This window comes from Macrotis lagotis, chromosome 1 (genome assembly GCF_037893015.1).
Source record: "Macrotis lagotis isolate mMagLag1 chromosome 1, bilby.v1.9.chrom.fasta, whole genome shotgun sequence".
Lineage (NCBI taxonomy): Eukaryota > Metazoa > Chordata > Mammalia > Peramelemorphia > Peramelidae > Macrotis > Macrotis lagotis.
In genome coordinates, this window is record NC_133658.1 from 94,942,751 (window position 1) to 94,959,898 (window position 17,148).

The following is a 17,148-nucleotide window of genomic DNA, read 5'->3' on the forward strand; positions in this document are numbered from 1 at the left end:
ACAACAACCTTTGTGAAGATAAGGATAAGGGAAGGATAGTCAATAAACCATTTCTTAAGTTCTTATTATATACTAGGCCATATGGAAAACACACTTTAAGAAAGCACTAGAATAAAGGGGCAGTGGAAGAGGTTTTCTTTAGAATGTGGGATATTAAATGGAAGCCAGGAGACAGAGATGGGGGAAGGAGAGCATTCCAAGTATGGGGTCAGCCAATTGAAAAATGTTAGATTGGGACATGTTCTATCCAAGATAGTTTAAGGAACAGCAAGGTCATTCATCAGATGTAACTATGGAGTTGTGAGGTGTAAGAAGACTGGAAAAGGGGTAGGATGGGCAAGTTATGAAGCCTTTGCATGCCAGATGCTTATATTTGGTTTTAGAAGTGATAGGGAACCATTGGAATATATTCAGTGTAAGGTTTGTGGGGTAGAGGTAGGGAGAACTGAGGAGTTGGTGGTAAATGACATGAGTAGACCTGTATGTATTTTAGGAAGAATACTTTGATACCTGAGTAGATAATGGACTGGAGTGGATGAAGTCTTTTAACAGGCAGATCAGCCTTCTGTCTATTGCAATAGTCCAAGTGTTGAGATGATGAAGGGTGGTGGCAGTGTTAGGGTTGAAGAACAGGTAGAAGGTAAGATCCATTGACCTTGGCAAGAGCTTGATTTGGGGGAATGAGTCAGACATATGGAGTTAAGGATGCCACTTAAATTTTGAACTAGCTAGCTAGCTATGTATAAAAAACAACTATTTAAGGGTATAGAGATACATCTGAAAATCATAGCTCTTTCAATTGTTCTTCAGAGTGTCAATAATCCATTGTAAAGCTGTATTTTCTTCCTTGTATTTAAGTAAATTTTATTTATATAATTCCATTTTTGATATTTTAAAGCTAATGATTAGAATTATGTAAAAAAAAAACTTATCTGATTTTCCCCTTCTTTAATATACAGGGAAGTCGAGATAACATGAGTATTGTGCTAGTTTGTTTTCCAAATGCTCCTAAGGTCTCAGATGAGGCAGTGAAAAAAGATTCAGACTTGGATAAGTACTTGGAATCACGGGTTGAAGGTAAGAAACCTACTCTGGTTTATTTAGGAAGAAAAAAATGGGGAAGATACGCCTCTGCTTTTATAACAAAAGTGATTGGGGCTGGGAATTGGGAAATTTCTAAGTATAGTGTTTTGTTTTTTTATTAAAAAAAACGTTTTTAGTTTGTCAGTTTTGGATCCAAGGTACAGGTGAATCCCATATTAAATTATAAAATGATAGTATTTTCTAAATGTCAAATTGGTGAGTATATTATTTCAAAATAATGACAGTTTAAAATCTACATTCCTTATAATATTCAATGATTACAGTGAAACTTGTCCTTATTCATCATTGGTGACAACTATCTACTTTGTGTTCATTGCTCTTTTAAGCATTTTAATATAGACATTATGTTTTTATTCAGGTTAGATTGTCAAGCTGGATACAATGGAAACGTTTAGTTTAGTATTTTCCTTCATGCTGATGATCATATAATTTTTATGCTGACCTTATTGTTAACATATCTTTTGAGAGATTTGTAACTAATTTTTGGAAACCTCTGTGTATTAAAATGTACAATGCAGATACTAACTGCAGGAGTAAGATTAGGGCAGATGGTTTTGCTTTTTAAGATCTTTATGTTCATTTTCACTTTTTTTTAAATGATGCTTCTCAAAATTCAAATTTTCCTCCTCTTTTTAGTGTATGGCCGTCCCCATTCTTCCTGTCAAGTAATACACACCCCTTCTTACCTCTTAATTATTCAATTTAAATTCTTACTTCTATGACGTGTTTCTATAGTATTGGATTCTCCTGACTCCAGGGCCAGTGCTCTATCCACTGTGCCACTTAGCCACCTCTAGTATTGGATTCTCTCCCAGTCCCTTCTACTCTTTTGCAACATTTAAACTGTTAATCATACCTCATATATCTCATTCTCTATTTTAATTTCCTCAGCCTTACAAAAAAAAGGTTAGTATTTTGTTTTTTCGTAGATATATGTTCCTCAACTTTTTCTACAGCACTTAATTTTGACTGATGTAAGAACAAAATGGATAAGATACTATCTGTGAAAGCACTTTGGGGGAAAATGTTTAAAGTATTAAAAAGTATCTCTTTAGAAAACTATAAGCTGTTATGAAAATAGTTTATATTTCTAATAACCTGGTTCTTCAAAATATGCTTTGCTTCATTCAAGAAAAAGTCTAGTTAATAATTACTTTTAAGGTAAATGGCTATTTTTTAAATTACGTATTGTATATGACTTCAAACATTTATTAGTTTTTATATTTTTTTTTTAGCTCACAGCTCACTTAAAATATATTTGTACTTATATTCTTTAGGAACATTTTTTCCATGATAGAATTTTTTTTTGGCAAGGCAATGGGGTTAAGTGACTTGCCCAAGGTCACACAGCTAGGTAATTTTTAAATGTCTGATGCTGGATTTGAACTCAGGTCCTCCTCACTCTTGAGCCAATGCTGTATTCACTGCGCCACCCAGCTGCTCCCCATGATAGAATTTTAAAAGGAACATTCTAAAAGTACTTAACAGTAGCTTTGCAAGTTAATCTCTTTAGTTTTCCTAGGAGATGCTTTGTTAAAAGAAACAGGGGCAATATCTAAAGATCTCATCCAACTGGACTGCCTTTATCTGATATGCATTTCATGGAGAGCAGGATACCAGCTAGCCATGTAATGTTATAAATTTTGAAGCTTTTACATTTTTTGTAATTTGTGTTTTTAGCTTGAAACAAGTTGCAATATTTAAGAAAAATATTTTCTTACATATGAGCAAAAGTGAATTTTAGAAATGTGTTAAACATTTAGACTGTCTTTATTTATTTACTCTTTTTAAAAATGAATGCTTTTGACATAATAGGGAACCAGTATATATATAGTTTTTGTTGTTTTATTTCCTCATGACCATCTTATTAATTCATATGTTGTTTGCTTTCATGCAGAAATTATGGAGAAGTGTGGTGATGAAGGAATGCCTGATCTTGCCCATGTCATGCGCATATTGTCTGCAGAAAATATCCCTAATTTACCTCCAGGGGGTGGTCTAGCTGGCAAGTAAGTAGGAGAAAGAAACATTTTTGAGTCCTATCCATAGTAATTAAATTTCTTTATGAATGATAGAACTTAAGTATTGCAATGATATTGATAACTATTATTCATCTAATTCCTCAAAATTTGGAAAGTACTTTACATATATCTTATTTGTTATTCATTTATCCAGTGAGGTAAATGTTACAAATATTAATCTTCATTTGACAAGATGAAAAAACTGAGCTGAAGTGAACTTGGTCATGGTTAAAAAGTGAGTGCTAATAAGAAGGGGACTTTGTACTTTAGCCTTTGCCCACTCTCGCATCTGGAAGCTGTCCCACTGCTGTGCCACCTGGTCAGGGATCATCTTGAGGCTCCATTGAATGGATCAATTTATAAAGCTTCTCACTCTACTTAAAGTACTATGTAGAAGCTCATTGTTTTTTACTATTTTATCTGCTTTTTTAAAAGAACTATTAGGTAAAATATGGAAAAAGAACTATCTAGCTAGAAACTATTTGATAACTGTCTTAAATAGTCTTCTAGCTATTCCTGATGGACTTTTCTTCTCTAAGAGGCAAGAACCTTTTCAGGGACAGGAAATAGGCCCCCTTCCTTAGTAAAAAAATGAATGTACTGTAGGACAAATCAAGATTCAGCTGATTCTAGGAACTAGAATTCTTTTGTTGGGGAAAATCTGACTTGAAAGCATTAATTTAAAACTGGTAGACTTTTGATATAGCACAAAATTAAAATTGTATTATTAAGTTACTGATTAACTTATTTTTAAAATATTTTCTCAAAGCTATTTCTTTATATTTTTAGGCGCAATATTATTGAGGCTGTTTATAATAGACTAAATCCACATAGAGAGAATGATGGGGTAAGTTAATTGTTTTATAAGCTTTAAAAGTAATTTTCTAACATGATAAGTATAGCTGAAGTATCTATCGTAAACTTTAGATGTATAAATGTTTCATTTCATTCACAACCATAGACATCACTTGTCTTAGGTTAATTTTCAGTTCTGTTTTTACAAAGAAATATGTAGTGCCTGCCTTTGGAAAAATTGTTATAATATATATTTTTTTCTTTTAAAATTTATATCAGTTAAAAATGTTTTATTAATTGATTTAAGCTTAAGTCACTAGAGTACCTTTTTAGGTGGTTTTAATGTCTGTCTTTAAGGTAATTTGTTCATTGTAAACTTAATTCAAATATTCACCTATCTTCCCATCTCCACCCATTCCTTTAATTTTATACCCATTTCCTTTATATACTATTTGATCCTTTGCCCCCTGTCAATAGACTATTGTTAGGGACAGACAATAAGATATAAAGTTAAGAATTTTTTTTTTTGAGACTAGATAAGCAGAACAGTTGAGTTAATTTTTTCCATATGCCCATCCAGATAAATTCCTGAAAACAATTAGATTTTTCCTTTATTGTAGAAATAAAAGAATCTTAGAGAAATCTTGGAGAAATGTCTTATATGAATGTGTAAATCTGAATTGAATTTTTATGCATGTCTCTAGTCCCCTATAATTTCTTGATAATGCTCTTTTGAAATTCTGTTGAACTTTTTAGGTAGTCTTAAAAATATACACTTACGTCAACCCCAGAGAATTTTGGTGCTTCAAATTTTAAAGTTAGTTTTTTCTGCCCAAATGAATGTATGTATAGTTCTTTTATACTCAAAACAAGTAACTTGGATTTTAAAATTTTACTTGGAAAGCCTAGGGTAAAAAACCATAAAAACTCTTTAGAAATAAACTTTCTTTAATAAACTATCTTTAGCTATTCTCAGGCCATAAGTCTTGGTTGCATTGTTGTCAGAAGCTGTTATTTTTAGAGTAAAATCATCATATAATTAATTTCCTCTCCTATTTTAGCTGCAAAAATATTTTCAGGAAAATATCATAAATACATATGGTACTTAATGAGTTGTAAAGAAGTTGATCTTGAATGCTACTATAAATACAGAGATAGAAGAACAATGAATAAATGAAAATGGGATTTGTGTGTGTCTGTTGTTTGTGTCTGTGTCTGTATCTTCAGCCACAGTGTAAGCTCCTTTGAAGGTCAGTAACCATGTCATAAAAATGTATATAGAGAGGATTCTATTATTTGTTTGCACAGAAAATTATGAAGCTTGAAAGGACTTGAGAGATGGTCTCATATACTTTATTGATGTAAAAGGTAGATGACAAGTCAATAAATATAACCCCTTCATTTTACGAATGAAACTAAGACACCAGCAGAAGAGGTGACTATAATCCAGTTACACAGGTAGTAAGTGGCATAGCTTTTATTAAAGTCAGGAAAAATTCAACCCCTCTGAGGAGTCTTTATTAAGCTTTCATATTATAGCTATGACTGAAAGCAGTTAATTGCTTAGTAGACAATTTTCTGATGATAAAAGCTTGCACACCTACCTTTCTAGTTTGGTATGGGCTCTTCAGAGTCACATCCAGGCCATCCACTAGAATGGAACTTGAGAGTATGGAGCATTTATGAAATATTTAAAAATAAAGTAAAATGTAAAGAAAAATAGCCAGGAAGAAAATAGTGTAATAATGAAGTAATTGATTTTTTATAAAGTGAGGGTTATCAGTTGTATAATCTGAGTGTAGGTGTTGCATTGATCAGTGCAAAATGTTGAAAGTTATCCTTTTATGTTGACTGGCATCCTTGTATAGAAACAATGAGCAGTTTTGGATGAATTGCAGAAAATGCTGTCTATGTTGTAATCGTAAGTTACCACATTAATAAGAACTGTAATAGGTAAAATAATATCAAGTGCATCTAATAAATAATTAACTAATTCACTAAACCTAACTCACTCATTTATCTTAGAAGGATTTTAGTGCCCCCTTTAATTACCAAACAAGATAAAAAGAAAAGAATAAGATATGGGTCTTCTTAGGAAGCCATGGTCTAACACATTTTCAGCTTATTTTTACACACACACACACACACACACACACAGGAGTTTATATCACTTTTCCCCTTGAAAGTTTGAAAATCATGGGCCTTATTCTCAGAGAACAAGTTATACCTAGTGATTGCAAGAAAGGATCTTTGAAGGCTAGTTATTTGATGTACCTTAGAAACTAACAATATTATTAAAGAACAGTTCATTACTTTTATTAGCTTCTTTCTTATTACTTGTATTTTGATAAATATATCGTGTGTGTATGTGTGTGCATGTCTTGGTTTGTATGGGTATTCTCTTTTAAGTTTCTGTTAGGAATTTTTGTGATAGCCAACGTAGAGCCTTTTTATTTCTCAGTTTTCTTAAGTGAATTAGTAGTTTTCTATTGAATCTTGTTTACATGCCCTACTATGTGACTAAGTTATACTGTTTCCTGGTATTGTGATATACTACCATAGATTATAATCTAGCCTTAATTGTCCTTAGTGGATGCTTTCCTTTATTTAGTTAATTTATAATTTGAAAGAATCTAAGAAGTTTTAAGAAAATGCTTCTAGATGATAATTACTTTTGTGCAGAACCTTGATATTCCTATGAAAAAATGGTCTATTATTTGCTTATGTTTATGAAAAGTAGACAATATATATTTCATCAGGTAGAAAAAATAAATAATCCTTAATGCAGTTTTCAATTTATTTAGTTAGTTGAATTTTAGTTGTTATTCAGTCATTTTTTTCAGTTGTTCTTCAGTTGTTTCTCCCTCTTTGGGGTTTTCTTAACAAAATGCTAGACTGATTTGCCATTTCCTTCTCTAGCTCGTTTTATGGATGAGAAAACTGAGGCAGACAGGGTTAAGTGGCATGTCCAGCAACACAGTTAAATAAGTGTGTGAGGTCAGATTTGAACTAAAGAAGATGTCTTCCTGACTTCAGGCCCCTCACTTTATCCACTAGGCCACTTAGTTGTCTAAATTAAATGAGGTGCTAAGATATAAAAGGTTAAAAATGTCAGAAGACAGAATGTGATAGGTGAAGTGTTTGAACAACAATTGTAGTAAGAGTTTAAGATGTATGGTAGGTTATTTCATCATGTAGATAAATATTAGTCATGGATTAAGTGATAAGTTTTTATCTGTCTTAAAAGAGAGTTAATGTTTAGATAAGTGGAGAGAAAGAGAAGGAATAATTCCCAATCAGGGAGCAAGCAGTTACAAAAGAGCAATGGCAGAAAAACTTAAGACATGTCCTGGGAGCAAATTAGTAAGCTCATTTTTCTGAGTTTAGATAGCTGGTGGAAAACCAGTTAAGTTGAGACCTGGCAATGCGGAAGTTTGGAATACTAGAGTTAAGCAATTTTGGATTTATCCTGATGGTAGTGAGGAGCCATTGAAGATTGTTTGGTTTTTGATACTAAGATTTAGGAATATTACTAAGTGCCCCAGAAAGAGATCAGTTATGAGGCTATTAAAATATTCTAATCTAGAGCAATAAAAACCTGACAGTGGAAATGGAAATAATAAAAATGAAAAATTTCAAAGAAAGGAGTAGGGGAAGACATGGTATATAGAAAAATTTGAAACTAATACTTGGAGTGTGTTTTGATTCTAACATTAACTTTTTTTATTTCTGTCAGTCTAATTTATTCTCTGTGTTAAAAAAAATTATTATAGGACCAAATTTAGAAAATTTCACCTGGTTTTTCTCTGAGGTTTTTTCCCCATTATTTACCAGATCTTTTAGATTGCCATTCCTTTTGATATTAAGAAGGCAAATTTAGCTTAAAGGAGAGTTTTCTAACTTCACTGTGATTAAATCTTTATACTTTATTTTAGTGTTCCTTTTAATAGGTCAATTTATAAAAATGTGAAGTTAGGAAATTTCATATCATAAATAGAATTACGGAATTAGAGCTTCCATGTAGTTTCCTAACTTAAGAATTAAAAGAGACTAAAACTCTCAAAGGTGAAACACCTTGTTCAAGGTCGAAGCTAATAAGTAGTAGGATGAAGACTTTAGCCCAAATTAAGTCCAGTACTTTTTCCTCTACACAGATATATATGAAAAATAATCTTTAAAATATTTAGTGTTCTTATTTTCAGTTTACTTTTCCTCTAAATATAAGATTCTTTCATTGGACCATGAATGGCTTCTAATAACCGGTATTAACTAGTGGTGTTACAGCAGCTAAAAAGATGTTTATTAAATGCCTTAAAAGTTTACAAAGTACCATACATTCTTGGATAATGGCTTAGTGAAAAGAGTACATAATTTGAAAACATAGGATGGGTCTAGCTAGGCTTATATATGGGTTCTGCTGCTTTCTACCTGTACAACTAGTCGTGTTGCTTCATTTTGGGTCTTAGCTTCTTTTTCCATAAAAATGATGCAGGTGATTTCTAAGGCACCTTCCTGCCATCTTTACAACAACAACCCTCTAGTTATTATATTGCTATAGCACATCATCAGTAGTACCTTGTCAGCCTTGGATGACTTCTCCTATTTACTACTGTCACTCCTATATATTTGTTATATAACCTCAACTGGGCCCTTACTGCTAGTAGGCAGTGCTTCTACACCTCACTTATCAACTTTCCATTCCGTTCTTTATCCCTCCTCAAACTTCTCATGGCTCTTTTTTCTCCCTACCCTCATCATTCTATTGAAAATTGCTGCCAAAAGTTATCAGTTATATGGTTTTTTTTAACACTTATGTTTTAATTGTGAAACCAAGGAAGACCTTTTCTTAATCCTCATTCTTCTTGATCTCTCTGCAGCCTTTGGCATTGCTGATCACTTCTCCTTGCTACTCTTTTCTTTTTTTATTTAATATTTATTCTCATTTTGTACAAATAATTTTTTTATACATTAATAAAATATTTTTTGTCTAAGAGTAAACGAAATACCCCCCCATAAATATAGACTCGCTTGAGCAATAAAGTAAAGGGGAGAGAAAAAAATTAAAATTAAAAAAATAATAGTAATAATTATAGGTATGGCCAGGTGGCGCAATTGTCGGAGCACCAGCCCTGGAGCCATGAGCACCCAAGCCCATATCCAGCCCCGTACACCCAACAATCACCCAGCCGTGTGACATACAAGCCACCCGAACCCCACTGCCCTGCAAAAACCAAAAGAAAAAGAAAAAAAGACCCAAAATAAAATAAAATAGTAATAATAATAATAGGGGTGGCTGGGTGGTGGACAGAGCATTGGCCTTCGAGCTAGGAGCACCTGGGTCCAATTCCAGCCTCAGACACCCATGATTATCCTGCTATGCGGCCCCAGGCAGGCCACCCAGCCCCATTTGCCCTGCACTCCCCCAAAATAATAATAATAAAAAATGTGCTTGAATCTTTGTTCCAACACCAACAACTCTGTCGCGGGTGGATCACATTCTTTATGATAGCTACTCCCTTTTCTCTAGATTTTTGTAATAAATAGTTCCCACTCCTGGCTCTCCTACCTATATGACTGCTTCTTCTCAGCCTCCCTTATCCATTTCCACACATCTAGATATCCCTCAGCATTCTGCTCTGGGGCATGTCTTCCCTTCCTCTTTCTTACTTCACTTGGTGATCTCATATCATCTCCCACAGATCCAACTATCATCTCTTTGTTGCTGATTTTCAAATCTGTCTATCCTTCTCTAACTTCCAGTCTTAAATTTTCAGTTTTTTTTTCACTCGCCTCTAAGTGGATGTCCAATAAACCCCTTAAACTCAACACTTCCAAGTTGAACTCATTATCTTTCCTTAAACTCCCTTCCTTCTCCCCCATTCAGTCCCCCACTTAACTTCCTACTAGCTTCCCAGACTCACAACTTGGAGTCATCCTGGGCTCCTCACTGTTTGCTTCCCCTGCCCCCTCCCCCCTTACCTGTTGCTGGTGCTGTCACTTTCACCTTTGCTGCAGCACATCTTGAATATGCCTTATTTCCTTGACATTCTGCCCTTCTCGATATACGTCCCCCTCTCCCTTATTACCTCAAACCTGCTTATTGGTAGTGACCTGATGGGGTCTGTGTCAGGTATTTCTCCTTGCAGTTTATTCTCCATTTAACCACCATAGTGATTTTTCTAAGTACACAAGTTCAGCCAAGTCATCTTACTCCATAAACTCTGGTGTTTCCTGTCTCTTATGGGATCAGTACAAAATCTTTTATTTGGTCTTCAAACCTCTTTTATTTACCTGGCCCTTTTCTACCTTTCCAAGCTTCTTACACCTTACTCCCTGACTCATACTGTTTAATCCAGTGACTCTGAGGTGATCCAGGTTAAGTTACTTGCTTAGAATCATACAACTTGAGGCCAGATTTGAATTCTGGAAACCAAGTATTCTAACTCAAGACCTAGTAGTCTAATTACTGTGCCATTTAGCTCCTGGCCCTTGAGGGCAGGAACTGTCTTTTTGCCCCTTATTATATTTTATTTTCCTAACATTTAATACTGTCTCTGACAAAGGCACCTAATGATTATTTACTAAACTGTGGGGTTAGTGGTAAGGATATTATTTCTTTTTTCATAGTCTAGGGAATAGTTAGTGATTTGCCCAAGGTCACATAGTTTATTACTTCAGTGATACTAACTTAGAATTTTCTCCAGCATTCTTTTCATTTCACTTTGACTATTGAAAAAAAAATATCTTGGTATTACTACACAGGCATCTTTTACTTTTTAGCTATTTGTTCTCATCTCTAAAGACATTTTAATATCCTTTTGTGACATTGAAATCCTATACATTAGATTTTTTTTGCTATTTTAAAATTTCTGTCAGCTTGATTTTCATTCTGTTGAAAATGTATTTTCATTTCCAAGGAGGCAAGAAATATAAAAATCATTGAATGTCTGCCAGTATCCCTTTATGCTTTCTCTTCTATCTTCTGTGTCTATTACTAGTATTTGATTTCTGAGACGGATTTTAAATAAATTTGAAAAATATTAAAGCTTTCAAAGTAACATTTTGGAAAAGAAGACAGGTTATTTTTCTTTAATAATAGATAGAACCATAAAGGGGAGGAAATATTCCTGTATACTGATAAATTTATTGATTTTAGTTTTATAAACTATCCTTGACTCAGGAGACAATGTAGTGTTTGTGGGAAAAAAGCTCTGAGAGTCTGTGAATCTTAAGACTTATCTTCAAATTGGTATTACATTAAACTACTAGCCATGGTGTCATAGGATCTGAGGGCAAGAATTCAGATTTCATTTATGTATGGAGACCACAGTGAGGAAATTCTCAGCTACCGATCCAATTCAGCAGCAGCAGTTCTGTGTGATTCAGTCTTATTTTAGAGGTGGTCCTTGAACCCAGGTCTTGATTCCAAGTTCATCATCATATTCTCTCAGGAAGGAACACTTGAGATGAGCTGCAGTGTTTGTGTAGTCCAAGACCCCGTATTTCAGTTTGAGACTAGAAAGATTTGTAATCAGGACTCAGGCTTGAATCCTTGTTCTCCTATTACAGTCATCAGTTCATTTACCTTCTCTATGCCTCCATATCCTTATTTGTAAGAAGAGGAAATTAGACTAAAATTACTAGTCTGTTCTTTTCCAGCATCAATTTGATTCTGTGATATCATTTATAGATTGTAAAAGTAAGATCCAGATACTTTAAATGAATTTATGCTCATATGAATACTAGTGACAGATCTAGTATGCAACCCAAGGTCCTCTGACTACAATATAATCACAGACAAGTGATTTTCTTATTTTGTTCCTCCATTTCCTCATCTACCAGATATGGGAGTTGAATCAGATAATTTCTTTCTTTTTTTTTAAATTTATTTATTTGTTTTGAATTTTACAATTTCTCCCCAATCTTGCCCCCACCCCTCACCAGAAGACAGTCTTTTAGTCTTTATATCGTTTCCATGGTATACACTGATCTAAGTTGAATGTGATGAGAGAAATCATATCCTTAAGGGAAAAAAATAAAGTATAAGAGATAGCAAGATTACATAATAAGATAACAGTTTTTTCCCCTAAATTAAAGTTAATAGTCCTTGGTCTTTGTTAAAACTCCACAAGTCTTTCTCTGGATACAGATGGTATTTTCCCTCCAGACTCCAAATTTGTGCCTGATTGTTGCACTGAAGCAATGAGCAAGTCCATTAAGGTTGATCATTAACTCCATGTTGCTGTTAGGGTGTACATTGTTCTTCTGGTTCTGCTCATCTCACTCAGCATCAGTTCATACAAATCCCTCCAGGTTTCCCTGAATTCCCATCCCTCCTGGTTTCTAATAGAACAATAGTATTCCATCACATATGTATACCACAGTTTGTTAAGCCATTCCCCAATTGAAGGACATTCACTTAATTTCCAATTCTTTGCCACCACAAACAGGGCTGCTATGAATATTTTTGTACAAAATTCAGTTTTAGTGAGGGAGGATCCAGAAAGCTGTCCAAATAAAGTCCTCCAGAATTGGGAAAGAGCTTTCTTAGGACATGTATTTTCATTATATCTCCTTCTGCCCTAAGTATTACTGTCTTTGTGTAGGTGGTATAGTTCAGTAGTAGTAGACATTCAGTTGCATTCTGTTCCTTTACCTTCTTTTTACTAGCAGAGTATTACTTTGTTATTACTACAAACTTCTATACTTGAAATTCTCAGGATATTTTTCAGAGATGAAAGTAACAATAGCAGTTGAAAATAATTGTGAATTTAAAAATCTAGTGTTATTAGAGTTTAAGGAGCTAATATTTGGAAATAACTTTGCATTGAAAGAAGCTAACTTAAAGCTCTGAAATGTGAATTTATATTTATACTAGTTTTCTTATCTTTAATAATGAATATCAGATCCATAACCTTGATCAAATCAGTAGAAATTAGGGATGAAAATTTGGTTACACTGACAAAAATATGTGGAAGAAGGAATATTGAACTTTTATCTTAGTTATATGTTTAGAGAAGAGGTGGAGAATATGAGCTGCTCTGAAAGGTCAGAAGTATTGTCTTAAGTACATTAGGCATGAAGTTAAATTTAACCATATTCCTAATATTTATATTTCATTTGCTCTGAGACCAGTCCTCCATAAATAGCACAAGTTTTTTGTCATTAAAATTAAGAATTCAAAAAAAAAAGGAAAAAGAAGAATTCATTAGATCATTTTTTTTGGCCTGTTACTTTTTTGTTACTTTGCTTCCTTAAAAGAGCTATAGTTTCTTTGATTTGGTAAATCTTCTACCATTGTAGTCCCTTAATAACCCTTTACCAAAAATTCATCTTAAGTTGTTCAGGCTCTTCACAAGTAGATTTATTTCTAGGATATAAACAAAAACATCACCAGTCTTTTTGCTTAAATCCTTTCCAGCTTTTTTTGGGGGGGGAAGGGGGGAAGGAGTGGATTTTATTTTATTTTTTTAAAGTATAAATTTTTATATATTGCATATTACTGAAAAACTGATAGTTAAGATAAATATACAGAAAGTCATTTTAGGGAGTTAGGGAATAAAAAGTTTGCTTTTTTTTAAAACTAGCTTATTAGTAAGCAAAGTATGACCCAATATTCATTATCTGTTGAAAGTTAAATATGAAGGTTAGTTATATTGTGTTTGGTATAACGTACTGCTATTATTATGGAAATACAGGTCATTTTTCTCCAAAGTTGATAAAAGGTTTATATCAGCTTATCTTATGTCAAATAATCTTTGATTGATAATCTGTAGAGAACTTCAAATAGATTTTGAAAAGAAGATAGAGACTACACAGCAATAGCTAAAGTTTAAGAGGATGTAAAATTCAAGTTGTTAATAGCTTGACTTAACAGCATTTGAAAAAACGCTTTCCATATTAATATCCCAAGTTTGGTTTAAGAAGGAAAGTAAGCTTTTTTCTCTTTTCCAAAATCTTGTAACCTAAACCAAGTCTAGTTTTGAGTAATTGTAATTTTTATGCAACCTTTAAAATTTTTAAAGCAGATTCATGTAGTTGTTAATTCATGCTTTTTAATGTTCTTTTGCAAGACTTTGAGACATTATTATATTTTAAACTAAATTTTTAATAGATGAGAATTACTCTCGAATTCCTTTGAGGAATTTTTTTGATTATCATTAGGAATCCTTATTTTTCAAATGATTTGGTGTTATATAATTTATAATTAATAAATATCATAAGGTCATTTGTTAGAATGTACAGTAAGGTATATTGGAAATTATAGCTAGTTATGTAAAATGAAATCATTGAATTACTACTGAAATATGCGTGCTTTCAATTTTGAAATTTTAAATTTTAAATCATTTCTAATAAAATGAATATAGATATCTGCTCTTTTAAAATAACATTTTGAATACTGCATGTTTAATAGATGATAAAACATGGACTTTTTCATATGTACATGATCAGACTCCTTAGATTTTTCTGCTTGCTTAATAAAATGGTCTTATGCTTAGGCTATATACCTCATGATATAGAAATGAGTGTTTTTGCTATGGTGTGTTATGTTATATGTTAAATTATCCTAGTTTGTCTACTGACACTGGGGTCTTGAATCTTAAAAAAAGGCCTCCGATGATGCTGAGGAAAGTGGATCACAGGGAAAATTGGTGGAAGCTCTCAGGCAAATGAGAATTAATCATAGGGGAAACTACCGACAACTTCTGGAAGAGATGCTGACTAGTTACAGGCTAGCTAAAGTACAGGGAGAAGAAGAAAGCCCTGCTGAATCAGCTGCTGGAGCTACTTCTTCGAACAATGATGCTGGAGACCCAGTGACAATGCTGGAACCCCATACTGAAACAAAAAGTGATCTTGCTGAATTAGAACATTCTCATGAAGATGTGCAGGGACAAATATGAGCGAGTCACACATATGAATTCTCTCTTTTGTTAATATGTTTGTGCTTTTTGATTTATTTTTATTTTTTTTTGCCTAGCTAGTTATAATGTATACATTTGTGTATCAGTTTGTTTTGTGAATCTTGGAAAATTAGTTTTATTTGTACAGTCTTATTTTTTAAGAAGGCCTTTTGCATATACTTTTTATCATATATTTCAAAGTTTACTATAGTATTTGAAATTTAATAAAAAAAAATATATATATCCTATTTCATTTTATAGGGTGTGCCTGAAATCAGGTCACCAATTGAAGTCAGTAGTTTGGGTTTTTTTTTTTCCTGTTTCTTTCTTTCTTAAAATTGGACTATATCAGATGAGTTCCTACCTGTTTCAGGTTCTTTGTTAATACAGAACTTTATTGTTTTACATTGTTTTACATTATTAGTGAACTCAAAAGTTTCATAATTTTGCCATTTGTTTAGTATTAGTTTACCTTTAATTCTTTCTTGGAATGCTTTCTGACATGTTTGAAATTGTATTTATTTTAAAGCACTGTAGTTTTATTTTTAGAACTTGTGAGAAATTGAATGTTTCTTTTGATTTTGTGTATTCTCTATAAAACAAATATAGTTTTAGAAAACGTGTACTATTCCCTGAAACTGTGGTTTGTAGTTTCTGTATAGATGATATCTGTACAACAAAATGTATATGAAACTGTTTAGTATGGAAAAAAAGTTTGTGTTTAAGACTTCCCCCAATAAAGCATGAAATGTGGAATAATTTATGCATGCTGTAATTTTTTAAAATTTATTTTAAAGATTACAGTTCTTAGTTCAACTGTATGCTAGAAACCTAATCCAAACCAGAAATTTGTACTTATTATGCAAGCAAATCTTTTATAAATATTTTGTCTTTTTTAACTAATAGGGAAAAAGTACATCTATGAAAATATGACATTTTATTTCATCAATATAATTTTAAAAACTAGCTACTATATTAAAAATATTCAGTGCGTAGAAATAATAAAACTAACTGCTTTCTATTTCTTATGCTAGGAATACTTATAAAGCCATATTTGTTTTTGTTATAATTTATTTTCAAATAAAATAGCTGTTGCTCACTCAGCAGAAATTATTTTCATTTTTCCCCCTGAAGAATATGAAAGTCTATTAAAAAATCAATTTTTTGACTCAGTTAAGAAGAATTTTTGTTTTTCTGAAAGTATTTTTTTGTGAATAAACTTTCCTAAATTGCTGTAAATGGAAGTGGCAGTGATATCTATGAATATATATTTGACTCTTTGCCATTTTCAAATGAATTTTTGAAGTACAATACAAATGTGATTTTGAATTTTTAAAGAGGCTTAAGATAATGGGAATGGAAATGACCTCTGTATAAAAGCAGCTTTTCAAATGGAAGGTACTTTTGTTTGTGTAATTTTTGTTTTCCTTTTTAAATTTTTGAAATTCAGTCCATCATAGGAGGTAGTATAGGTGAATAATATTAATATTCTTCCTTTTCTCTTCCTGTAGGGTGCTGGAGATCTAGAAGACCCATGGTAGCCTTACAAATCTACTAAAATGCTTTTGATTCTGAAAATTGGGGGAAAAACTTTTAATCACAGTTTTCTTCAATACCAGGGAATAATTCTGGTGGATTTCCAACATTTTGAGAAATGAGCAGAAAATTATCAGAATTTTCCATCATATGTTCATTTTTGTGTTTTCTGATATTGCCACTCTTAGCATTGCCTATACCACAGTATTTTTGCCAACCTCAGGCATACTGATTACATCTGTATTGAACTTGATTACTAGACAAATGGAGTGATTTTATTATAAATCAATAAACTACCATAAATCAATAAATGTGCCTGAGGTGCATGGGATTATAGTTGTACTCTGAAGATACATTCTGATTTTTATTTTAACAAAACTCACAACATATAAGCATGTAAGAGTACAAATAATTGTCTGAGACGCTACTTATTTCACTTTACCAAGTTGGAAAGCTTTTGAGGCTCTGTGGCTTGGAATGTCAGTTGGGCAATATGCTATAGGATGTGTATTTATTAGTGTTGTTATTTTTATTTTTATTTTTTTATTTTTCAGTTTTACCTGTAATACCAGACTGGGTTCTCCAACAGTGTCCAAATTGTGATGTTGCCTTGCTTCAAGATAAGTGTATTTGGCAATAATAAGATGATTTTAGGCATCAAAATTCCTTCAGAATTTTACCCATGTTCACAACACATCCTTAACTTCTAACTTTAGAAGTCTTCTTAAAGCAAACTGATTTAACTTATAATTAGTTGCAATTTGCTTTGACATCTCACTGCTTCAGTT

The 17,148-nt window shown here is 32.5% G+C and overlaps 1 protein-coding gene across 5 annotated transcripts in view; it reads left to right on the forward strand.

The window, feature by feature from the left end:
* Positions 1-17,148, forward strand: part of PPM1B (protein phosphatase, Mg2+/Mn2+ dependent 1B) — a 77,184-nt gene extending 60,036 nt beyond the window's left edge. For 3 of the 5 annotated variants that reach the window (XM_074204996.1, XM_074205003.1, XM_074205011.1), the window contains 4 exons: positions 960-1,077; positions 3,002-3,113; positions 3,915-3,972; positions 14,531-15,812. In XM_074204996.1, coding sequence (XP_074061097.1) covers positions 960-1,077; positions 3,002-3,113; positions 3,915-3,972; positions 14,531-14,824 — 582 coding nt within the window. In that variant the 3' untranslated portion in view covers positions 14,825-15,812. Of the gene's footprint in view, positions 1-959; positions 1,078-3,001; positions 3,114-3,914; positions 3,973-14,530; positions 15,813-16,335; positions 16,362-16,914 lie in introns of those variants that run through there. The other 2 variants (XM_074205015.1, XM_074205024.1) reach the window with 2 other exon arrangements.